Source organism: Miniopterus schreibersii (genome assembly GCF_964146895.1).
Source record: "Miniopterus schreibersii genome assembly, chromosome: 2".
NCBI classification, from domain to species: domain Eukaryota; kingdom Metazoa; phylum Chordata; class Mammalia; order Chiroptera; family Miniopteridae; genus Miniopterus; species Miniopterus schreibersii.
Window position 1 is genome coordinate 159,181,479 of NC_138102.1, and position 25,803 is coordinate 159,207,281.

The window sequence follows — 25,803 nt, forward strand, 5'->3', positions numbered from 1 at the left end:
CCGCTCCCAATATCAACCAATTATCCGGAATCTTGTTCGGTGACTCGACGGTGGCCACACCCCCTGACCAATTAGAGGAGGGTCTTACTTGCAATTGGCTGAGCCCACCGACCCGGAAGGGTGGATGCTCGGGGCTGGAGAGAACGGAAAGCCTGGTGGCGGGAACTTTTTATTGGACCGCAGCGGCTGAAAGCGGTGGGTAGCGGTATTCGGTTCGCGGCACTTTGGGGTGAGAGACCGGGGAGGCCGGGTTGGGGGGTTCATTGACCCCTTGGAGAGAGTTTCTGCAGTCACTCCGGTTACGCTTGGAAAGGGCTAGTTTTCCCTTTTCCTGCCTGAAGGCGAGGCCAGTCTCTGGGGGTGCCTTCCTTCCACTTTGGCGGGGGAGAAACGAGGGCATTAATCGGCGTCCAGCTCGGGGGAACTCGGGCCTTTAGACGCCTTCATTTTATCCGGCCTTTTCCATGCGGGCAGCTTGGTTACCACAGCCTGTTTATTGGCTCCCATCGTTTATTGGGAAACAGCACTGGGGACGCCTGAGCTAAGGGAGGGTGTTATTAAATATCTGTTGCCTCTCAACGCAGGTGGCGGGGCGAGGGGGGAGCTGTGTCTCCTGAAGCGGTGGTACCTCAGTGGCGTGTCCTCCAGCATCAGTGACTGGGTGTGACACTGTAAACGGTTTCTTGCGCGTGCTGCCAAAAATTCAGGAACACCAGAAGTCAACCCAGTGAGTCACGGAAGTAGTGAAAGTTGCCTGTTCACCAAAAAGACGGTTCGCTCGCTGGGAGCAATGAAACCAAAACATGTAACGAGGCTCAAGGGTGAATTGTTAAAGCAGCTTCTATAGGCAGAAGGTAGTGGCTGCTCATCTTCACACTGATTGGTTATGATGTTAACAACATCTTATGAAATGGTAGGGCATTTGGTTAGTGGTTACCCCATTTCACTTCACGATTGTTCCAGTCTGCGTCAATGAGAAACGACCCAGGTTAAGTTAGTTTTACAAAGTAAGCTAAGTTAAGCTTTGTTTGTGTGACTAAACTGGTTTTGTCTGCTCAGGTGATTTTCAAGACTGGACTTCGTTTTTGATTTTAACAGTGCCTAGCTGTACTTCTGAACGACACATCAGCTATAGCTTATTAATTTCTGAACATATTGAGATATCTTTAATATTAAAACACATCATTTGGGGAAGGAATTTATGAGCATTTTTGGACAGTGTAATCTAAGAAGTCATTTAAAATAGTGTGTGTGTGTGTGTGGGGGGGGGGGTTATAGGATATATTCTTTCATAAGGGGAGAGGTAGCCTCTGCTTTCAGTCTGAGCAAACCTGAGCCTGCAGTATATTCAAAGCGGTTTGCTAGGCTATGTGAATACAGAGAAGAGACTCAGCCCTTGCCCTGCTGGAAAACCTTGCAGTCTCGAGAAGAATTGTTTCCACACAGTGGTGAAGAGATGTCTATATAGATAAAGAATTGAAAATCTTTGGTTTACCCCACTACTTCAATATGTTATAATGCCATGGCTATTCCGAACTCCTTAGCAAGGCAAAGAAGACCTGCCAGAATTCTATGTGAGGACTAGCATAAGGTCAGCTTCTGGTTAAGGGTAGGACCATGCTGAAGCTACCTTTGGGAAATATTCTAAGTTACTTTTAGAAAATGTTGATTGTCCATATCAGAGTTATGGGAGGTGTTCGTGGGGATTGTGGGCAACCTAAAGTTCCTGCCCTCAAGTCTCATCTCCTTCCTCTTGCTCATATGTATTCATATGTTTTAGTCATTCATAGGTAGGGAGAGGTCCTTAACACAAACCATGTTTTTCCCCTGTTCTCAGCTTTTCAGGCTCTCTCCTGAAATTTACACTCCGCCCCCCACCATGGAATAACAAATCCTTTTTTAAGATTGAGCCTAAATTGTAACTCTATAAAGCAAGTGTTATGTAAAATGTTAAATGATTAATTTTGGTATTTATGTTGATGAATTTTGCTTGATCTGGGACATTTGAATCTATCCAACTTGTTATTTATAAGATGGCTTCTATCCCAGTTTTACAAGTAGGGAAAGAAGCTGAGAGGAACAGGGTGTGTAATTTTGCTAAAATTATGCAGTGATTTAGTACAATAACTATTTAACCTCAAATATTTGCTCTTTTTGTTAAATCACTTTGTATCTGGTGATTCTTGTTGTATTATTTACATTGTACTTATATATTTATGCAACTTTGGATACTTCTCTGAAAAATAGAGAATTTTTCATAAAAATTAGTGTGGTAAGAGCCATGTAGTCTTTATTTCAAAGGTCCTTATTTAAATGTTACTTTCTAACATTTTTTGTACTTAGTGGTAACAGATAATCACTGAGCATAATCTATAGTACTGTTCTAAGAAATGTTGCTATGATTTTTCTTTCATTTTTAGAAAGATATTTGGATCTCCAATTCAGTTTTAGAATGGCATCTATTTCAGGTTAGTGGAAATGATTACATTTTGTTTTTTATTCTGTTCTATTTTTACTTGCATGTTCTTTGAAAAAAATTTTGCTTTTCTCTGTAGCTTCACCTCATATTTGCTGTGAACCTAAAACTGCTCTAACTAAAAGTATTAATAAAAAGAAAATAAATTTAAAATATATTTGTTTTCATATATTAATCAAAGAACTTATATGTTTATAAGCACAACCCATGGACACAGACACTGGTCTGGGGAAGGCTTGGGGGTGGGGTGGATGTGGGGTGGAGGGGATCAATGGGTGTAAAAAGGAGACATCTGTAATATTTTCAACAATATTCAAATAAAGTAAAAAAATATATATTTGTTTTAAAAATTCTGATTATAGCCCTGGCCAGGTAGCTGCTCAGTTGGTTAGAGTGTCATTGTGTTATGCCAAGGTTGTGGGTTCCATCTCCGATCAGGGCACATAACAAGAATCAACCAATGAATGCATAAATAAGTGGAACCACAAATCAATGTTTCTCTCTCTCTCTCTGTCTCTCTCTCTCTCCTTCCTCCTTCTCCTCTCTAAAATCAATCAATAAATAAAAAGTTTTAAAATTCTGATTATAGAATTGCTGTTTTTTCAGTTTTTTTAAAATTATGGTAAATATACATACAAAATTTACCATTTTAACTTTTTTTTTTAATCTTCACCCGAGGGTATGTTTTTCATTGATTCTAGAAATTGAGGAAGGGCGAAGGAGAGAAAGAAAGAGAGAAACATTGATGTAAGAGAGAAAGATTCATCGGTTGCCTCCCGTATACCCCCTAATGGGGATCGAACCCACAACCTGGGTGTGTGTGCCCTACTGGGAATCGAACCCACAACCTTTTGGTGTATGGGATGATGCTCCAACCAACTGAGCCACACTGGCCAGGGCACCATTTTAACTATTTTTAAGTGTACAATTCAATGGCATTAAGTGCCTTCACATTGTTGTGCATCCATCACCAGTATCCATCTCCAGAATTTTTTCATCTTCCCAAACTGAAACTCTGTGTTAAACAATAACTCCTAATTGCCCCCTTCCTTGCAACTCTTGGTAACACTATTCTACTTTCTGTCTCTAGGAATTTGACTGTTCTAGGCCCTTCATTTAAGTGGAATCATACAATATTTGTCCTTTTGTGTCTAGATTATTTCACTTAGCATAATGTCTTTGAAGTTCATCCACTTTGTGACATGTATCTTTTTAAGGCTGAGTAATATTCCATTGTATGTATATAACACCTTTTGCTTATCCATTTGTCTGTCACTGGACGTTTGGGTTGTTGCACCTTTTGGCTAATTGTGAATAATGCTGCTATGAACATTGGTGTACAAATATCTGAGTTCCTGCTTTCAGTTGTTTGGGTATATATCTTGAAATGGAATTGCTAGATCACAGGTTGAAGCTTTTGAGTAACCACTGTAATGTTTTACATAGTGGCTGCACCATTTTATGTTCCCACCAGCAATGCATAAAGGTTCCAAGGAGAATGATATGGGTTTTTTGATAAAATTCTAGGAACCTAAAAATTGTAAAGTAGAAAATATAAATCACTTCAAATCTTATGCTCAGATTAATACTATCACATTTAATTTATTAAAATTTTAAAAATATTTTGTATGTATTGTTTTGTAACATGATTTTTAAAAAAGCGTAATGCAATGTAGATTATAGACATAGTGTTAAATAAATTCTGTGTTGTAAATATTCTAATACCTGCACTGTATTTTGTTGTTTTGAAGTGACATTAAATAAATAATGTTACTTAATCTTTTAGTGTTGAACTTTTATACTATTTCTGTTTTTAAAACATAAAAAAATGCTGCCTTAAACATCTATGAATTGAAAGCCTTGTGTGCTTCTCTGATTATTTCCTTAAGATACATTCCTATAAGTGGAGTTATTTGAGGTGTTTTTAAAGTATAAAAGAAAAACATCCATTTTCTTTTTCCCAGGCAGATACTCTTGGTATTTTGATATATGTCTATCCATTATTTGTTCCTCTAAACTTGACCAGATTGCACTGTGCATATTAGTGATATCTTGCTATTTATTCAGTTAAGAGGTAGATGGCAGAGTTGAGGAACTTTTACTATGGTTATTTTTCAGTCTGCCCTTTGCTACATACTAGCTCTAATAGTAGAGTGACAAGATTAGGTTTTTTTCAAACTGTAAAGAAATGACTTTCTTAAATATGAGACCTCCTCTACCCCCCCCCCCCCCCAGCTTTACAAGTTATTTAAATATGAACATGAAAAAACAGTTACATAGGTTTTGGCTTTGCTCATTCCTCATTTTCACACTCTGAGGGTTATTAATAAATGGTAAGAATTTAAGTTATATTAAATGCTAACCGAAGCAGTCTTTACTTAGAGATTAAAATGAGGGTTTAAGAGATGCCACTGAACCTCAACTCAGTTCAGTGTGATAATTTTTTGGATTGCATATATTATTTTACTTAGTAAGACTTCAGCTTGGTCAATGGGATATGACTTAAAAATAGCTGAACAATGAAATAGATAAATTTTATTTAAGAAGAGATGCTTATTTCAAATAATTGCTTTCATAATATTGTACCTGTTTCAAATAAACCTACCTCTCTATTGTTCTATCCACATGTTGAACTATATTTGAAGTGCCTCTTTGAAATTGCCTTCAGATAGTTTGTTACTTTGGATCTGATCTTCCATGGTGGCAAATCACTTTCCTTTCAGTGTTAACTTCAGTTTGTGATATTGTTAGAAAATGTGCTGTTTCTGAAGAATGGCACCTCCCATGCATCAGCTGTAAGCTTAGGAACACTGCAGTGTGATCCCCACTCAATTCATTGTGCTCTTGAGATATAGTTGCCATAATAAGCCCTGTGCATTTGTAGCCCCTCTTCGTTATGGATCGTTGAAATCATATATTTGACTTTTCAATCTCATTTCATGTAGTGAAGTCTTGTGTTGTATATGCCAGCATTAGAGGTGATATATTTTGAACAAAAACATTAAAATACCCGACTTATTACAATTAGCTGTACTTTTTTATATTTTTAGACAATCAGGATTTTGTCTAAGATGCGATATGACTTTGTACCATGGGTTGACATTAACATCTCTGTCAGGTAGGGTTTGATCAGAGAAGCAGAGGCGCTGTGAGTGATATAAGGGATTTATTATAGGGATTAAACCTTACGTGATTATGGGAAGTGGTTAAGCTCTTTATGTATGTTTGTGGTGTGCCTGGCACTGGGCCTGAAGTTGGCAGAAGGAGCAGTCAGAAAAGAAGATGTGGTGGGGAGTGCAAAAACCAACTGCTACCTATGAAGGTGAACTTATCTTTCTTACTAGAACCTGTATTAGTCTCTCATTGCCTCATACCTTCCAATTTGGATGATGCAGAAGACATGTCAAAGAGCTGGAGTACTTCACATAGCGTTGCATCCACCTGGCTGAGGCTTCAGAGAAGCTGAAGAAGGAGAACCAACAGGATCTGGAGGAGCTGCAGGCCCTGCTGTTTCCCCAGAGAAATTTAGCAGCAGCTGCAGTTGTGGGCCCAGCTGCTGCCCCATGCCAGTGAGGTCACCAGCCCTGACCTTATGCTGACCTTCTTAAATATGGAAAATATGGCCACTGCTTCACTTCTGCCTTCCAGATCTCTGGCAGAATTCTCTTTGCCCTAACCTAGAGCTGCTCCTGGGCACTATTTTAGCACACTAAATCCAGAGTTTCTTATTGAGTCCATACCAATATATTTAGCTTCCTTCAATATTATATTCCATCCACCCTGATTTAGTACCCTTAGGAGCTCTTCCCATATATATTCCCTAGGTTTCTGGTGATAGATATTGACAAATGCATCTCTGGTGTGTTTTGTGTCTTCTCATGGGTCGACCACTTTTGTATCTCATCCTCTAGAGCTTTCTGGGTCTTAAAGCTCTTAATGAGAGGTGGTGGTGGGGAGAGCCTTAGGGGGATTAGCAATCCCCTTCAAAACAACCACTTCAGACCATTATAGGCATTTCAGGCAGGAGAAGACTATTTCAGAAAGGGAAGGAAGGGCAAAAGAGACTTGGCAGATTTAGTGACTCAAGGTCTCTATTTTGTTGGAATCTGCCCAGGTGGTCCCATTCCAATTGCAGAGTGTCACTTTGTCCTAATCAATGCCTTAACTTTAATAGGATTACCTGCAAAGTTGGAAATTCAATTTGCATTATATTTCAGCCATCTGCAGGATTTATACTTAGGGTTGGTATTTAGTAATCTGGACCTTATAGCCACAGGAGGTAACATTTCTTTTAGGACAGTCATAGCAACTTTGAGGTCCCTTTACTCTGATCCTGCATTTCTCTCCCAAAGTTCTCCAGCACATTTCAAAGCAGCCAATCATTCCCATTATTTTCACCAAAATGTTCTGTGACAGGGAACACTTGGCCACTGAAGGGTTAAGTATCTCTAGATACTTAATTACTGGTGTCTATAGATTATAATTTAAATAACTTTATCTATTGCATACCATGGAGTACCATTGCCTCTTTTATTACTGCAAACAAAGGACATTCATATCTTTAAATCTAATCAGATCAGAGACCCAATCTCTGGTGGCCCAGAAGCAGTTCAGAGAACCCACCCTTAAGTTTCTGTTCATCTGGAACAGCACTGGGTGTTGGTTAGGTTTCAATCAGATGTAAGGGATTTATTATGGGGATTAGTCCCTGCATTATCACAGAAGCAGGTTAAGCAGTCCACTGCTGGTCCTGAAGTCAGTTTTCCCAGCATTAGGGATGGAAAGATAGATGTGAAGTGTGGATGGGTAAGGATCAGCTGAAACCCACAAGGACAATGTGGAACCCGCTTGTTTCTCACTGCGACTTATGTTGATATGTCACTGCCAACAAGGCTCTGACTCCCGGGATGCTGGTACCTTGCGGAAGAGCTGGTGTACTTGCTATAGGAAGTTGGTAAAGAATTCAGAGAAGCTGTGGGCCAAGCTATTGCCCCAAGGAAAATTGTCAGGGGCTGGAGGAACTGGCTTCTACTCCATGCCAACAAGGTGAGCCAGAAGATCCATGACGACATGAGTGTGCTGCAACAGCATTTGACTTTATGCCAACCATCTGAATGTAAATCTGTCTATTTTTCCCACTTTCCCAGTCTCATGCAGAGTTCACTTGCGGCCAATCCTTACCCAGAATCCTACAGGGAAGGGAATTCTGGCAGTTGGTACAATACAAAGTCGCCATAACATTTTATTTTAAATCATAGCCATAAGACTTTATCTCATGAAAAGGCTTTCAAAGTGGACACTGAATAATGCAGGCAGATATTTGGAAGCACCAAGGACATCTTTAAATTTTTTCCAGCTTCTGTTGATGTGATGTCAAAAGGAATCTCACTTGGACTTTGTTTGATTAGAATCATCCATTAAGGCTTCTTTATAAATTAGTTATGATGGAGTTGTAATGCCAATTCCAATAGCACGCTTGATTTATTTTTTTACTTTTTCCATCATCTTGTTTATAATCATCCAATCCTTATCATGCCACCATGTGAGCCCAAATGTGAATGTTTTTGTGAAGTAATAGCTAAGAAGTTAGGGGACTACTTTTAAATCGCTTGCTTTTGCTTCATAGTCGGATCATTACTTGATTTAGGAGATTTTTGGACCAATGCCCTACAACATAATTAAAATAGATATCATTTATTAAGTGCATAACTGTGTATCAGGTACTGTATCGAGAACCTTCAATATGTTATCTCACTTAATTCTTTACAATAGTGCTTTGAAAACTAGATATTATCCTCATTTTACAGATGGGGAAATTGATGCTCAGTTAAGTACCTTGCCTGAAGTCACTCAGCAGGTAAGGGGAGGACCTGAGATTTAAGTCAGGTCTGTGTGACTCCACAACAAATGTTCTTAACCTCTCTGCAACACTTGTAAGTTTGTCTGTGATTTAGATGGTAAGAAATATCCAAAAATCCATAGGGAAGTCTAAAATTGTAATTGACTCTGTCTAGTCATTGAATCTTTTTTCGTCTCTCATAGCTCTAACCGAGGAATTGGACTCTGTGAACAACGAGCTACATGCAGTAGACATTCAAATTCAGGATCTTCTGGAAAGGCAACAAGAGCTTACTCAGAAAAGAAACACCCTAACAAAGAGAATAAAGCAGTGTTTGGAAGATTCTGATGCTGGGGGAAGCAATGAATGTGATTCTTCACCTGCCTCTTGGAATAAAGAAGGTTTACTCTTTTTTTTTTTTTTCTTTGCTAGTTTTTTTCTTCTTGTTTCTTTAAACTGGAGTCAAATCATTGTGCCTGGGTCAGTACTTTTCAGTAGGCTTAGAGGTATAACTGGCCATTCCTTACTTGGCATGGGAAACTTATAGGCAGACCATTCTTTATTCATATTCTGTAGTCTTTTTGAATTAAGCTTCTGTTATTCAGACTTTATTATTTTTTCCAATATTTTAACTAAATTTTCACTAGAGAAATTAAACAGTTAAAAAAACCTCAAACTTTTTGCCAAAGTCTAGTTCATTTTCCTGCTCTAGTAAACAAACCTTTTTTGATTTAAGATCCTGCCAAGCATCATGCGTATCATTAATTATAGTGGAACACACAGAAAGACAGATATCATATGATTTCACTTATATGTGGAATCTAAAAAAACCAAAACAGAAATAGACTCATAAATGCAGAGAACAAACTGAGGGTTGCCAGATGGAACAGGGGTTTGGGGAATGGGTGAAAAGGTGAAGGAATTAAGAAGTACAAATTGGCAGTTACAAAATAGTCACAGGGATGTAAAGTTCAGCATAGGGAATATAGTCAGTTGCATTATAATAACTGTATGGTGCCAAGTGGGTTCTAGACTTATGGAGGGATCATTTGTAAGTTATATAAATGTCTCACAACTATGCTGTACACTTGAAATTAATATAATATTGAATTTCAACTGTAATTGAAAAATAAACATTGGTGAACGACCAAAAAATGTAATAAAAGAAGTAGTTTAACTTGAGAACGAATTGCACTGCTTTTGTGGGCCTTGTTTTCTAGTGATTCACTTCTAAACAAAATATTTACACCAAAAATTCCAGGTAATTGTTAACTTTGTTCATGATATTTGAGTTTTTTTATGATACTTTGAATTCCTTAGTTGACAGTCACATGGTTTTTCAAATATCTGATCAAGCAACTTCTTTTGTGTAGGTTAATCCTCAACTGGCAAATGCTTTGAATTTTTCCTTTTTCTGATGTACTAGGTTTTTTCTGATGTACTATTACTTATAATATATCATTAAATTTGTTTTTGCTTTAGCTTAGTGAATTAAACTAATCTCAAAATTGTTATTATGAAAGTTAAATTTTCCATAGTATTAAAAGTCTCATGTATATTTATCTGATCCTGCTCTATTATAAAAGCAGCCATGCGTATGTGCCTCATTATAAACCTAAATGATCTAATGTATTTAGCTTATTTTTCTCTTTGTAGATTTTCCATGGTCTAATAAAGTTAAAGATGTTCTGCACAATGTCTTTAAACTGGAGAAGTTCAGACGGCTTCAGCTCGAAACTATTAACGTAACAATGTCTGGAAAGGATGTATTCCTTGTTATGCCTACAGGAGGTGGAAAGAGCTTATGCTACCAGTTACCAGCATTATGTTCAGATGGTATGTATTAATAAAGATGTTTTTAAATTGAAGAAATGTTATTTCTCTTAATATATATATATTTAAGTATTTTTTATTGATTTTAGAGAGAGAGAGAGAGAAACATAGATCAGCTGCCTCCCGTACACACCAGACTGGGGCCTGAACCCTCAACCTGGGCACGTGCACTAACCAGGAATTGAACCGATGACCTTTTATTGCACTGAACGATGCTCATCCAACTGAGCCATGCCAGCTAGGGTTCTCTTAATATATTTTTAAGTGTTTTAAAAAAGTTAAATAGTTCTGCCCTCTTCCTGAGGTTGTTTTAAGGAACAAACTATAGAAACATGAAGTCATATATTTTTAACCATGTAGAGTACTCTTATAGCTGTCAACAATTTCAATTATAAGAGAAAGGGGATAACTTCATTTAGTCAATAAACTATTCACTGATTTCTACTCAGAGTAAATTAATCTGGTGCATTAAGTGGACGAGCGCCAATGTAACATTTTCAATTCTACAGATTGCTATAGTTTTTTTTTGTGGGGGGGAGGATTTGGAATAAATTTTTCCTGATGTAATTGGATAGTATTTGACTTGATTTATATTATTTCACTGAGATTACCAAAAATTCAAGGTGATAATACCTATCTTTATTTTTGTAGGACTGAATAAGGGAAGAGATTTCTGCTTAATCTTATATTTGCTTATTTGGCTTAGGATCATTTATTTGTATCTTCCTCCTTTATTAATGAGGGTAAGAAATAGTATATTGCTAAAGCTGCATTGGAAATTAGTCTGAATTGATGGGTGGTGCCCACAAGTTATGGTAAAGAAGGTGACTGGTTGAAACTTGTTCTGGTGGTGGTATAAAATTTAAAGTAGATTTTTCTCTCTTTCAGGTTTTACACTCGTGATTTGCCCATTGATCTCTCTTATGGAAGACCAATTAATGGTTTTAAAACAATTAGAAATTTCAGCTACCATGTTAAATGCTTCTAGTTCTAAGGTATAGTTCTGTATTTGTTTTGTTTTGTTTGTGTTTTTAACTCTTCACTGAAATAGGAGATTTAGCTCCAGTGGAGTTGCTTATAAAATTAAAACTGATTTGCTATTTATATCAGGAGTTGCAAACTACTGCTAATGGGACATTTCTAGCCCACTGCCTATTTTGTATGGTTCATGAGTTAAGATTGATTTTTATATTTTCAAGTGATTAAAAAAATAACATTTTTTGAAGTATGAAAATTATATGAAATTGAGATTTTAGTAACCATAAATAAAGTTTCATTGGAACATAACCATGCTCGCTCATTACAGGTTGTCTATAACTTTGCACACTATAATGTCAGAGTTGAGCAGTTGTGATAGAGCCTGTATGGTTCACAAAACCTAACATTTGCTATCTGGCACTTTACAGGAAGTATTTGCTTACCCGTTTTGTATTGTCCATTATAAAATAGCAAGGATTTTTAATTGTGTAATATAATTAAATACAAAAAATGAATGACTAACAGGATACCCTACTCCTATGGAATTTCTCCTGTTTGGGAATGGGCTCTCATACCTTCATCTGCAGAATAAAGCATTTCCCAACTATTCTTTTTTAAAAAGCATATTATTAAAATTTTCAAAAGCATATAAAAGTAGAGAATAGTATAAAAACTGTCATATACCCATTAACTACCTTTAATGCTTATCAAATTATGGCCCCTCTTTCTTCATCTATCCACCTCCAATTTTCCTTACCTCCTTTCTCTTGATTTATTTATTTGAAACAAACCCCAGACATCATATTATTTTATTTGAACTTCTTCGATATTTTAAATCAATTCCTTAAAATCATCAAATAAAAATACTCAGATTTCTCCGTCTCATCAAATCGTATATATATATGATATATATTTATTATAATATAAATATATTAATATATATTTATAAATATATATTTATTATATAGATTATTTATTTATTTATTTATTTATTTAAAATCATGGTCTAGATCAGATTTATTCATGATGTTGTATTTGGTTGATATATCCATAGATTCCCCTATTGCTTTTTTGCTTCTTGTGCAAATTATTTGTTGTAGAAACCAGGTCCTTTGTCCTGTAGTTTTCTACACTCCGAATTTTCCTGATTGTATCCTTGTGAAGTTGTTTAACTTGTTAGATCTAAAAGCTTTATTGGATTTAGATTTGGATTTTTTTTTTTTTTTGCAAGGGTATGTTTCCTATGGCATCAGTCAGGAGTAATACCTTGTTATTTTTTGGGATGTTAATCTTGATCATTGGGTTCAGGTAATGTCTGCCTGCTCTGTAATCAATTTCTCTGTCAGCTTTTCATCTAGTGGTTTTGGCAGCCACTGATGATTATTTCTTACCTCAGAGCTGCTATTTAATTAGGGGGTTACAAAATGATAGTTTCTAATTCTATCACTCCTTTATATATTAGCTAAACTTTTTCTGTAAAGAACTTTTTTCTTATTAACTTTTTACAGATTGAAAATTCTTTTCTTTACCAGTTTTCATAAAGAGTTGGTTTCCAGCATTTTTCAAAGGTAGTTAATAAAGTCTTTCCCCCCCAAGATTATGAGTAGATTTGACAGCATTATTAAAGTAGGTAATCAAGAATATATTGTGTTCACAGAGATATGTAGTGATTACAAATATAATGTTAAAATTAATAACACCTTTATAACCATAGTTATTGCACTTAGATCATATTTTGGCACTTATTACGAACAATCTAGAATTATGCCTTCATAGAATAAGTGCTTATTAAAATAATTTGACATTGATTTCTTGTTATTTTTTTGTCAAATGAGATTATACTTTTATCAACAGTTTGGGTATAAGTAAATAGCCAAAATTCTATTTACACAGCTGTCGTGAAGTTTAGTACTGGAACATGGTTTCAGTTTTAATGAACTAAATATCTGCTGTTAAACAGCCCAGGGCTATTGCTTTTGAGTAATGAGCATCTTCATTGATCACTTAGTATTGCAGCCCACTAGCTTAGTTCTATTGTCATTGTGTCTGTTTTTTCTTTCAATAGGAGCATGTGAAATGGGTTCATGCTGAAATGGTAAATAAAAACTCCAAGCTAAAGCTAATTTATGTGACTCCAGAGAAAATTGCAAAAAGCAAAATGTTTATGTCAAGACTAGAGAAAGCCTATGAAGCAAAGAGACTTACACGAATAGCTGTGGATGAAGTTCACTGCTGTAGTCACTGGGGTCATGATTTCAGACCTGGTATGTATGTTGTATCTGGAAAACTTGGATGCTGGGGACTATTTTCTTACACAGCTTTATATGATGGAAAATTCCTGCTTCCATTAAAATTATCCTCTTGGGTAGTTATTACTCCTTTTCTCTTACCTTAATATAAGGAGAGCCAAGACGCAAAATCTTTAATCTCTTTTACTCCCTCCAAGGTAGTGTTTAGCCTAATTGCCTTTATCCTTTAAAGCATATATCTGTTAGCAAATACACTGTTCCACCTTTAGCCGTAAAGATTGACTGATCTAGGTTCTTCACATCTGGTGAGGAATTCACATCTGCTTCAGAGTTTTCGTTAGCATCCACTTCAGGACGTACACCTAACTAACTCGTCAGTGGTAAAGTTCTATCGGATATTTTAGTAACCCTTTTCTTTACTCTATCCTAATTCTACCATCATAGCCTGAAGCAGGTTACTCAGACTTGTTCTGTGTAAAAAACTCTTAAATTAAAAAAATTTTGCTCTATGATTTCAACCTTTTACTTTCACACTCATATGGACCCCTGAGTTCCTGAGTTTATTGAATCACACTCCCTCCTCCACCACCCTACTCAGAGGTCACCGAGGACCCCACTTCCCACTGGGTAAATCCAGTGGTCTCATCTTCATTCCTCTTCCACTTAACTTCAATAGCATTTTATACTGTTCACCTCTCACCTTTACACTTTCCTCTCCTTTGGTTATTATGATTTTTTCCCCTCCCCATTCTCACTTCATTTTTCTTCCTTTGCCACCTCCTTAAATATTATTGTTGCCTTTGTCTCTGATCTGTCTTCACTTTTTCTTACACTTCCCCAGGGATAGTAGACTCATGGCCTGAAGACAGTTCTCTACCTTCAGAAATATTTGGGGCACAGGTATTTTTAAAAATTTTGGTTTAAATGCCTTAGGCTGTATGTATAGGCGTTCTACTGAGGGCCCTTCTATCTTAACCAGACTACTTCACAGAGTTGTAATTTACTGTTTGGATTCCTGTAGCTTTGTAGTATCATTTGAAATCCAGAAATGTGACACTTTCAACTTTGTTCTTCTTTCTCAAGATTGCTTTGGCTATTTGGGGGTCTCTTGTAGTTCCAAATAAATTTTAGAATTATTTGTTCTAAGTATTTTGAAAAATGCCATTGGTATTTTGAAAAGGGATTGCATTGACTCTGCAGATTGCTTAGGGTAGTATTGACATAACAATATTAATTATTCTATTCGTGAGTACGGTGTATACTTCTATTTATTTGTGTTTTGTTCAGTTTCTTTCATTAATGCTTTATCGTTTCAGTTGTATAGGTCTTTCACCACCTTGGATAAATATATTTCTAGGTTATTTTATTATTTTTATGCAACTGTAAATGGGATTATTTTCTTAATTTCTCTTTCTCACATTTGTTATTGGTGTGTAGAAACACAACTTATTTTTGTATGTTGATTTTGTATTCTGCAACTACTGAATTTATTAGTTTTAATAGTTTTTTGGTGTAATCTGTAGGATTTTCTATGTATAATAACATGTTATCTGAAAATAGTAACAGTTTTACTTCTGTTAAAATTTGGATGCCTTTTTTTTTTCTTGCCTAATTGCTCTGGCTAGGACTTCCAATACTATGTTGAATAAAAGTGGGGAGAGTGGGCACCCTTGCCTTGTTCATGGTCTTAGAGGGAAAGCTTTCAGTTCTAACTTGGAACCATATAGGAAATATAGTTTCCTGCTTACTGGTGTGCAGTAGATCCAAGCAGCACATTCCTCTGTGATTTAGCCTCACTGAACTGCTTGCTGTTATCTCAGCCCCGCTGAGTAAGTTTCATGCCAGTGTGTCTGCAGTCTTCATGCTGTTTCCTCTGCCTGATGTTTTCTTCATCCCTTCCTAAGAACTTCTGCTTATTCTTCAAGACCCAACTCAAATGTTAGCTCCTTCAAACCTTCACAATTTCCCAAGTGGCTACTCTCTCCTCTGTAGTTTCATTGCCACTCATGGATGTTCCTGGTGATAGAAGGGTTTAGGCTGATGGCCTCTTTTATCTCGTCAGTTGTAATAGACTCAAACACTATGGCTACTCTCACTGCCTCTTAAATCCCCAGTTCAGCAGGTGTAGGCCAGTGCATTGCTTACTGGAAATGTTAAGTATTCACTCTCTTCAACAGGGAGTTCCACCCGTGACCAAGAACAGTGTTTTCCAAGAACCAGTTAAAAGTATAATAAAACCAATCTATGCAAAAAGGCTAGGCTGCAACTGCAGATTTCCTGAGATAGCTAGCTATGGAAATCAAATTACAGCAATCCTTGATGATTTCCATCATGTTAAAAGGCTTCATTTACACTGTTCCTTAAAGGATATTCTTTTTCCAGATTATAAGGCACTTGGTATCTTAAAGCGGCAGTTCCCGAACACAGCACTGATTGGGCTGACTGCAACTGCAACAAGTCATGTTTTGAAGGATGCTCAGAAAATATTGTGTGTTGAGAAGTGTTTTACTTTTACAGCTTCTTTTAATCGGCCAAATCTTTATTACGAGGTATGTAACTTGTATATCAACTAACAGCTTCTGTGAAGGGTTGTGGCAGAGAGGTTACCTTTTCCTTGGTTATTTACATGAGTAACAGTTATTTTTCTTTTTAATCCTTTTAAGAATAGACTTAATATTTTTTTAGTTTTCATTGAATAGTTATGCCGTGGTTTATGTTTTTATAAAAGTAGCCCCAGAAAATAAAGTCTCAATCTTTACAAGTTATTCACTGAGTCTGTGCCTCCTCAGCTCTGGTAAATTAAAAACTAAGGATGAAGGAGCTGGGAGGCGGTGAGGTGAGGCAGACGGAGTGAGTCAGAGGAGGGGCGTGAAAGAACCAGAGAGAAAACAGTGTTCATGAAAGAAGGCACCTTGCAAGTTGTACGTAAGTGACTACTTGGATGGAACTCATTAATTTACTTTTTAATAAGTTAGCTTTCTTTAGGTTCGTCAAAAGCCTTCAAACACTGAAGATTTTATTGAGGATGTTGTAAAGGTCATTAATGGGAGATACAAAGGGCAATCAGGTAATAAAATAACAAACCCACTTTGAAGACTTGAGAGAGAACTTTCAAAAAGTAACTGATACTACACTGATATATTAATTAATGATTAGCACCAAAAAATATTAATGCATGGCAGAAGATACTTGAGCATGTTACAGTGATAAAATTAATTTGCTTGGCCATCTTAGAAACTGGGTGTGGCACTTGCTAACAGCACAGATTATGAGTCACAAAATTGTCTGATTTATTTTTGCTTATTTACACTTAACTGCTTTAAGGAATGCACCTATTGACATAATGTTAATTTTCAATAGCACATATTCAGTAAGTATCTACTGTGTAAAAGATAGAAGGTTAAGCACTGATGATCTAAAGGGTTATAAAATTTAGTCCCTTATAGTAAACGACACATTAAAGAAAGAAATAGAACATATTGAATGAGTTAAGTATATAGATGGAATTGAGAGTATATGTAAATATATTTCAAGATTAACGAACAGGCAGAGAGAAAAGAGGCAATGGGATCAAACACCTGTGGCTCAGGGCTCATTTCTGCTTTAGATCAAGCTGGTGATCAAATTGTGAATTATACCAAAAAGTCAATATGGGTTCAGAGCCTTGAAATTTTTCATAAATCCTTTCCCCCCATGTATTGTATTAATCACTATCTTGAGTGTTAAAAATTCTCTTCCAGGAATATGTTTTCTTTATATATATATATATAAACAGTTGGACATATTTTATTACAGGAATCATATATTGTTTTTCTCAGAAGGACTCTGAGCAAGTTACAGTTAGTTTACAGAAATTGGGAATTCGTGCAGGTGCATACCATGCCAATATGGAGCCAGAAGATAAGACCAAGGTTCATACAAGATGGTCAGCCAATGAAATTCAGGTTCAGTATATATCTTCAATAAAAGCTGAATTCATTTTTAAGAATATTTTCGTTTGACTTAATTAACATATAAAATGTTAAAACATTTTAGGTAGTGGTAGCAACGGTTGCATTTGGTATGGGAATTGATAAGCCAGATGTGAGATTTGTTATTCATCATTCAATGAGTAAATCTATGGAAAATTATTACCAAGAGAGTGGACGTGCAGGTATGTATAACTCAAATCCAGAAGTCATTTTAAAAAAAGCTTTTTTAGAAAAAACACTCTAAGTGATGTTTAACAATTCTGTATTTTTAATCTTTGGCTGCTATTTTTAGAATAAACAATTAAGTCTTTTTCACAGTTTTATACTTATTTGCCTATGGAGAAATTTTACTTGTTCTATTAGAGGGTTATGAATTGTTTCTTCTGTTTGCTAAGATAATTTGATATCCATTTTAGCCTCCTGAATTTTTAATTAGTGGTTTCAACTCCATAACTTAAATAACTGGATTACTTATGGACACATATTTTTTTTAATCCTTACCCGAGGATACATTTTCATTGATTTTAGAGAAAGAAGAATGGGGAGAGAGAGAGATATCGATCCGTTGTCTCCTGTACGCTCCCCGACCGGGGATTGAACCTGAACCTTTTGGTGTACAGGGCAATGTTTCAGCCAACTGAGCCACCTGGCCAGGGCTGGACACATTTTTTTTTATTGGTAAAACTGAATGTTGATAAATCTTCTAGTCATTTTTTTAAAAAATTTGAGGGAAGTTGTTACAAATTAACTTTCACATTTCTGTCTTAAATTTCTAGATGTATTATACTTAGACAATGAAGCATTGCCAGCTGATTTCACATGTATTATTTTTGCTTGCTTTGAATTTTTAAAGTAATTATGCAATCCAACGATCTTTCCTACTACAGGTCGAGATGACACGAAAGCGGACTGTATTTTATACTATGGCTTTGGAGACATATTCAGAATCAGTTCAATGGTGGTGATGGAAAATGTGGGGCAACAGAAGCTTTATGAGATGGTGTCATACTGTCAAAACATAAGCAAGTAAGCCACATGCCTTTTCATAACTTTTTCCAGTTAAAGACAAACACAGTGTGAAAGTATATGATATTACTTGGAGTACTTAGGAAAGTCAGTAAATACACTGGTAGAGCATCAAGTACAAACATGTAAAAGCAGGTGTCTGAAGGGTAAGAACCAGTATGTGAACCCGCAGGATTTGCCTTAATCCAAGAAAAGATATTCTCTCTCTCTCTCTAATTCTTCAAAACTGTTTTATTGAAGGGTCTGATACAGATAGTGAGTTCAAGCTTTTTTTTCTCTGGCACTGGTGTGTAGCTGTTTCCTTTAACAATTTTGTACAGGTGTTTAAGAGGCGTTTTGAGAGTTGAGCTTAGAAACAAATACCAACCATACTACTAGCTGATGGGTTGATGAAATAATTGAGAGCAGGGTCAAGTTTCTCAAGAAATAAATTAAAATCTATTTAGGGTGGATTTAGTTAGACCATATAGCTTCCTGATGGCTTTTCTGTCACAGTCATCTTTGTACTCTTATTACCCATCACATAAAAATGACTCAAAAATTTTGAAATAAGCAGTAACCAGACAGTGCCAGAAAATGTATTTCTTTCTTATAGATGCTACAATAATCTAGTTAAAGAAATGAGAAAAAAATTTCTTAGATGTCCAGTAGACCCCCATGAAGCATATTTTGGGGTTTAGACTCAAATGGATTCTATAAAATACAAGAAACTGCTATCAGGAAGATTTTTTTTTAATAGTAAAATATTGAATCTCAAAGTGAATCTTGGACAACTTTTAAAAGCTGTTTATTAAGTACATATGGAAAAAACTATATGTGATGGGCAGAACTAATGGTCCCCACAGATGTCCACATCCAAATTCCTAGAACTTGTGAGTGTATTACCATACAAGGCAAAAGGGACTTAAGGTTACAAATGGAATTAAGGTTGCTAATCAGCAGATCTTAAAATAGGGAGATTAGCTTGGATTATGTGGGTGGGCCCAGTATAATCACAAGGGTCCTTAAATGTGGAAGGAGGCAGAAAGAGGGTAGGGGTCAGAGTGATGTGATGTGAAGACTCAACCCACTGTGCTTGGCTTTAAAGGGGAAGGAAAGAGGGTCATGAGCCAAAGAATGCAGGTAGTCTCTAGAAACTGGAAAGGCAAGAAAACAGATTCTATCCTAGAGCCTCCAGAAGAAATACATTCCTGCTGACACCTTGATTTTACTCCAGTGAGACCCACGTCAGACTTTTAGCCTATAGAAATGTAACATAATAAATTTGTGTTTTAAGCCACTAAATTTGTGGTAACGATATGGCAGCAATAGGAAATTAATACAATTTATAATCCTGTATTTTGAAGTAGAGATTCTTCAAACGTTATTCGTTTACTTAAGTTGTATCTCTAAATGTGTTGGCAGATGTCGCCGTGTATTGATAGCTCAACACTTTGATGAAGTATGGAACTCAGAAGCGTGTAACAAAATGTGTGATAATTGCTGTAAAGACATTTGTGAGTTCATTGTTTTTTAAATCTTTATAGGCTAATATATATGGGTAGGGCTACATAAAGGCATGTCATCTGAAAGTAGATTTAAAAGATTGAATGAGGTGTGAATAGAATTTTCCAGATTGAAAAATAACATGGTTTTGAAACAAAGGCAAATAAAAGGAAAAGCCATGTGTGTATGTTTTATGTTGCTATTACTGAGGGCATGTGAAATTTTTAAGAAATTAAGGAAAAAATTTAAATTATTTGAATACAAATGCTATTTATATAAAAAACGGCTTAACCTCATGATAATATCAAATACTTTATAGCAACAGATTAGGAAAAGAAACTGATAGTGAATCGTTTTTGGTGTAGATAATGGCTAATTACTCATAAGACACTGACTTACCAGTGTTTTAAAACTATATTTTAACTTTATTTCATTCTGTGTATGGGTGTTATATTCAAAGAGCTGGACTAACCAGTTCTTCACTGAGTTCTGATGCCTTGGTGGATGAAGGTCACTACAATTTTAACTTTACAGCTAGAGAAACTTACTTGTATAAGTTTACTAGACTGTATTTTGCTGACCAAATTCACAAGAGTCTGATATATTAAATAGAGTGCTAGTATCAATTAATAACTGGGGATTCTCTGTCCAGGACACTCTTGTCTCTAAATCTGACTAGCTATGAAGCCGTACTAGTTTTCATGGTATTGCTTAATGAGCACACATCAGGTAAATATGCAGAATAGATGGACTCAACTATAAACACCTCTTAGTATCTGCGTCATCACGTCTGGCAGACACTTTGGTTCCTAGAGTATACCCAAAGGCCTTCTGGTACTAGGTTATTTTCTTTACATCACTGTAAATCCCAGTGATATAAACTTAGTTCAGTGCTAGAGACTTGGGGGAATAGCCTAGTTTTAATTCAGAACACATTAATAAATCAGTGTGGAGGGTGGCTCACATTGATGACTTGTTTTTAAACCAGTTTAACCACTTAGAAGATCTTGGCCCTAATTTCGAAATCCCAATTGCCTGTAACCATGTCTGTTTCATTATAGCATTTGAAAGAAAGAATGTAACAGCCTACTGCAGAGATCTAGTCAAAATCCTGCAGCAGGCAGAGGAAATGAATGAAAAGCTCACGCCACTAAAACTGATTGATTCTTGGTTGGGAAAGGGAGCAGCAAAATTGAGAGTAGCAGGTGTTGTTCCTCCCACACTACCTCGTGAAGACCTGGAGAAAATCATTGCGCACTTTCTTCTGCAGCAGTATCTTAAGTATATACAAACCCATTTCTTGTCCTTTCATGTTGTCTTTAAACAGTACACTATATTTTTATTCATGGAATAAGTATATTTTCTTCCAAAAAGATTACTGTGGAGAAAAACTCTAATTTGGATATATAACAATAACAATAATTATAGAATACTTTACATATTCTATTTTACATATATTACCTCATTTAATCTTAGCAACATGGTGAACTGAGAATAGACATTCTCATTATCTTACTTTTAGAGACAAGGAATCTCAGATTTTACAGGCATTAGTTATATCTCAGTAGAGCCATAAATAGGAGATATGTTAAACTTAAGAAGAAATAATAAAATGCCTAAAACCAGTACCATAAGAATGATGGTTTACTCAATCACAAGAATCAAAAATTGGCAAAGTAAAATATTTCTTTCCTCAGAACATCATGCATCTTTATTGACTGTTTCTCATTTTTATAATTGCCTCAAAACAAATGGTTTGGTGGTTGTTTCATGTGAACTTTAAACACTATACAAAATTTACTTAATAAACTCCAACTATAATTGATCACTGTCCCTATCAAAAAAAGCACAAAACTAAAATACTTTCTATAAAGATAAATTGCATTTTTATAGTGTATCTTTCATAATTTCATATCAGTATATTAAAATTATTGCACTTATGGATTTTATAAACTTCAGTTTGTTTTCTCTAACTCCTCAAAACCTCTCTGATTGGTGGCCTTTATCTTTTGCAGAGAAGACTACAGTTTTACAGCTTATGCCACCATTTCGTATTTGAAAATAGGACCTAAAGCTAATCTTCTGAACAATGAGGCACATGTTATTACTATGCAAGTAAAGACGTCCACGCAGACCTGTTTCAGGGTAACTACTAATTTTCAAATATTTAAAAAATACATTAAAGCCTACAGATGCTTTTAACTAGTATTCTCCTAGGTCCAGTTGAACATAAGAAGAGGTAAGTCAGTGTTCTTAGAATTGGGGTATGGAAGACATTAAGTGGGAGAATTTAGCCTTTTAATATAGACTAGGAATTTCTAACCTTTTGGAATGTGAAGACTCCACTGTAATGTCTAATTTTGTGATGCACCCAGCCCTCATGATATTGGCTGTGATCAGTGTTGGTTGAGAAGTTTGCGTCTGTGGCAGAGGTTGAGCAGCAGTTATAAACAAGCCTATCAAGCCTGCAAAAGCATGCCATGTACAGTTGTGCCTAAGGACACTTCATGTGTTCTTTAGGGTTTCTTTGACAGCACAAACCTACCCTTCTATTCAAGATGGGACTCATATTTGAGTAGAAATCTGAAAAAGAAAAACCAGACCACTGGATACTTAAAAAACTGATATAGGACTATTGAGACTGAATCTCATGAGAAAACAGAATAGCTGAATTTTAACCAGTGTTTGCTTTGTTATTTTGTAGATTGAATCATCTCAAACTTGTCATTCTGAAGGCTCTGATAAAAAGAGGGAAGAAAAAAATTCGAGTAACTTACAGAAGAGATCTGCAAACATGCTTCAGCAATCTAATTCTAAGAATAGAGGGGCTAAGAAAAGAAAAATTGATGATGCATGAGTGTTTCTAAATTTTCCAAGAAAATAACGTTTTTTTTGCATGCATGCACCATTATTTTTGTAGTTAATCAGAAGTTAAAATTTTAAGACACTTTCATTAATATTTTATACACATGGAGCTAGCTATATTTTAACAACTCTCTAAAGTACTGAAGACTTGAGAATTTGAGACCTTTTGAAAATTTAGAGCATGAATTACATACACTTACAGTGTGAAATGAGGGAAAAGTGTTTTAATGTAAAGTCCTTTAAATGTAAAATACTTAAGAGAGTAATTTCACATAACTATCTTAAGCTCTTTATGCCTTGTATTTTTCTTTTTACATAAGTATCTTTTGACAGAATTGTTGTTATACTGAAAATTCTACACAGGCTCATCACAGAAAGTGAGTGACTTCAGGTTATAACAGATGTAGAATCCAAGCAAAAAGAATAGTAAGGTATCAGTACAAATATTAGCAAGTAAGATGGCTACATCTCTTTTTAAGTAAAATAAAACCCTAAGCTTGAAACCATAGCCCTATTTTGACATTTCACAAAGAATGGATCTGGTTTACACCAGACCAACCTAGCTAAATTTGCTCCAAAACTAAACCACAAATGAACACATCTAAGTTTAAATAACTTGAAAATTCTTACATAAGTGGTCATAAGAGGTCAGTTTTATGTGAGAAAAAAATCTGTAAATATATTATCCAAACTGATTTCATCTTTAGAATATTATTTTTAAATACTTTTCCAATAAAATCATTATCATGTCTGTATTTTTAACTTCAATTAGTCACCATTAAATCAGTGCATTTACTTTACTGACTTGACATTTTGTCTTATTTGAAAATTTATGTGGTTCTTGAAATGTCCATTTTAGTCAAAATAATCTTCTATATCAATATTTGGATCTAGTAGATCTTCTCCATACGATGAAAGATTCATCTGGTTTAATATTAAGTTTTCAAATGTTTCTTCTAAATCGGTTTCACCAATTAAGACAGCTCCCATCATTCGTCCATTCTGCATGACGACTTTGATGTATTCTTGTCCTTTGGTACATCTCAGCATTAATTCATGATCTGAACCCAAGTTCTGTGCATTGTATTTTCCCAACAGTACAACCTGTACATACATATGTAGGGATAAAAAAGTTATTCTAGTAAGTGCCTACAAGGAAACATAATAGGCATTTATTTTGTTATGTTGGAAAGGCCAGCAGAAAAATCTGTTCACAAAATTTTACAGCTAAAAATGTCATTGGGGCATGTTCCAAAGAAAACATTTGAATGGCATGCATTTATTCTACAGATGACAATACCATACAGTCTACACGAACATTAACAGTATCTAGTGAAGCCTTAGCTGCTGTGGCTCCCTAGTTAGAGCATCAGCCCACCAACTGAAGGGTCACGTGTTCAATTCCCAGTCAAGGGCATGTACCTGGGTTGCAGGAGGCAACCAATTGATGTCTCTCCCCCCCACCCCTAAAAATCAAGGGGAAAAATATCCTTGGGTGAGGATAAAAAAAATATATATATATCTATGTATCTAGTGAATATACAAATAAGTAGGATATGGACATGAGCCTGGAGTCATGATTTAAAGATTTAATAAGGAACTGAGTTAGATCTTTCATGGGCAAATTATATTATCTTCCTGAACCTTGTGTATGTGTTTGTGTGTTTCTCCTTATCAATAAATTAGGAACAATATCTTTCCTCAGACTAATGTACAGAGAATTAAGATAATTTGTATGGGAAATCACTTGGTTCACTATTGAGTATGATAGCTATTAGTTCCCCTCACAAAGAAATAATGAATCTCAAATAAAAATTAGAAATGCACCAACAGGGAATAGTCCCCTAAAGTGCCAAACAGTATAGTGGGAAGGGAGGTAATGGTTATCAGATAATTAGAAATTAATATCAGCAATAATATCAAGTACTGACTTGCATAAAATGAGAATATTTCATTTTTTTGGAAAAATGATTAAAACCATATGAATTTTTACTCAAGTAAGAAAATTAGATTATAATTAGTAACTAACAAGCAGAAAGAGGCACTAATTTGCTTATCTATCTTACCTTATAGTTAAAAAACTTTGTTACATGAGCAAAAAGTTCGAAGCTGAAATCCATGTCAATAGAGTCTCCTGAGCTAGCTGCAGCCATGCACTTCGCCGCATACCATCCCATCTGTCTAGCCTGGGTCCACAGCCTCATCTGAAATGAAAAATGTTACGCAGTATAATTTTTCATTATCATTACCTGAAAAATGTTATCACCTTAACCTTGTAACATACCTTAAAGTGCTTCAATGCTTGACAGTCCTTGACATTGGTTAGGTCTAGATTGGTTAAAATGGTTAGATGTTTGGTTGGATCATCTTTGCCTTAGAAGCAATCACCAGTCCACACAAACCAAATTGATTTTGGTATCTGATAATTCTATCTAAATTACTGCCTCTAAAATTAAAAGATGACTCCAACTTTTATGTTTCAATAAATTTTCTCTTAAAAAATCACTAAAATACTTCAGGCTACACCAGGTGATGATAACATTTTAATGAACCAGCCTCCATTTCAGAGTAAATTTCTCATCAGCATTAATAGAAAAGCCAAATTATCCTGAAAAATTTGTTCCTTTTCCTAATCCTCAGTTTTTGGTGCTAGATAGTTAAGGCCTACCGTGCAATTTAACCTCAATGGTCAGTCAGATTTATCACTTAGTGCCCAACCCCAAGACATCATTTCAGATTTCAGCGACTGATTCTGGGAAGTCACTTAAAATTCTTCTGTACAGCAGTATTAATTTCTTCTGTATTTTATTTTTATTGTGTTTCTACAAAGTTTTGGGATTCCCTAGTATAAGAGAACACTGGCTTGGAAGTCAGTAGATTTGCATATCAACTCTTCCACATATTTAATTTTTCTGAGCCTCAGTTTCTTCACTTGAAACACACACATACCACCTCCTCTGTGGCTCTTGGGAAAATTAGGTTAGCTTATAATAAGCAATTAGTTTCTTTACACCCCTATGTGTTTGTGGAACTAATGCTGTCCTTTTGTGTGCAAAAACGAAACCACAATCATGGATGTAA

General features: G+C 35.6%; 2 protein-coding genes across 4 annotated transcripts in view; one reads left to right on the plus strand and one right to left on the minus strand.

Moving 5' to 3' along the window:
* Window positions 1–38: 38 nt before the first annotated feature.
* On the plus strand, window positions 39–23,521 carry RECQL (RecQ like helicase). 3 transcript variants are annotated; one of them, XM_081127855.1, is made up of 16 exons: window positions 39–195; window positions 585–727; window positions 2,421–2,468; window positions 8,519–8,716; window positions 9,972–10,151; window positions 11,037–11,143; window positions 13,192–13,390; window positions 15,758–15,924; window positions 16,361–16,442; window positions 17,171–17,319; window positions 17,411–17,528; window positions 18,234–18,372; window positions 19,777–19,868; window positions 20,919–21,138; window positions 21,873–22,002; window positions 22,562–23,521. In XM_081127855.1, exons 3-16 carry the CDS (start codon window positions 2,453–2,455, stop codon window positions 22,712–22,714), a joined length of 1,950 nt encoding a protein of 649 aa, XP_080983981.1. In that variant the 5' UTR covers window positions 39–195; window positions 585–727; window positions 2,421–2,452; the 3' UTR covers window positions 22,715–23,521. The 3 variants fall into 3 exon arrangements, with proteins under 3 accessions (XP_080983981.1, XP_080983980.1, XP_080983982.1); XM_081127854.1 differs by lacking the exon at window positions 585–727 and having other exon boundaries at window positions 111–195; XM_081127856.1 differs by lacking the exon at window positions 585–727 and having other exon boundaries at window positions 181–229.
* The window catches only part of PYROXD1 (pyridine nucleotide-disulphide oxidoreductase domain 1), a 19,669-nt gene continuing 16,607 nt past the window's right edge, over window positions 22,742–25,803 (minus strand). The window contains exons 11-12 of the mRNA XM_081127857.1: window positions 24,789–24,926; window positions 22,742–23,826 (exon numbers count right to left, since the gene is read on the minus strand). Of these exons, the coding sequence (XP_080983983.1) occupies window positions 23,578–23,826; window positions 24,789–24,926 (387 nt within the window). The 3' untranslated portion in view covers window positions 22,742–23,577. The remainder of the gene's footprint in view (window positions 23,827–24,788; window positions 24,927–25,803) is intronic.

Coding starts and splice junctions, on each gene's coding strand:
- RECQL (XM_081127855.1), top strand. Junction 18,373..19,776: donor TACTGTCAAAACATAAGCAA/GTAAGCCACATG, acceptor ATGTGTTGGCAG/ATGTCGCCGTGTATTGATAG. Junction 19,869..20,918: donor TAATTGCTGTAAAGACATTT/GTGAGTTCATTG, acceptor GTTTCATTATAG/CATTTGAAAGAAAGAATGTA.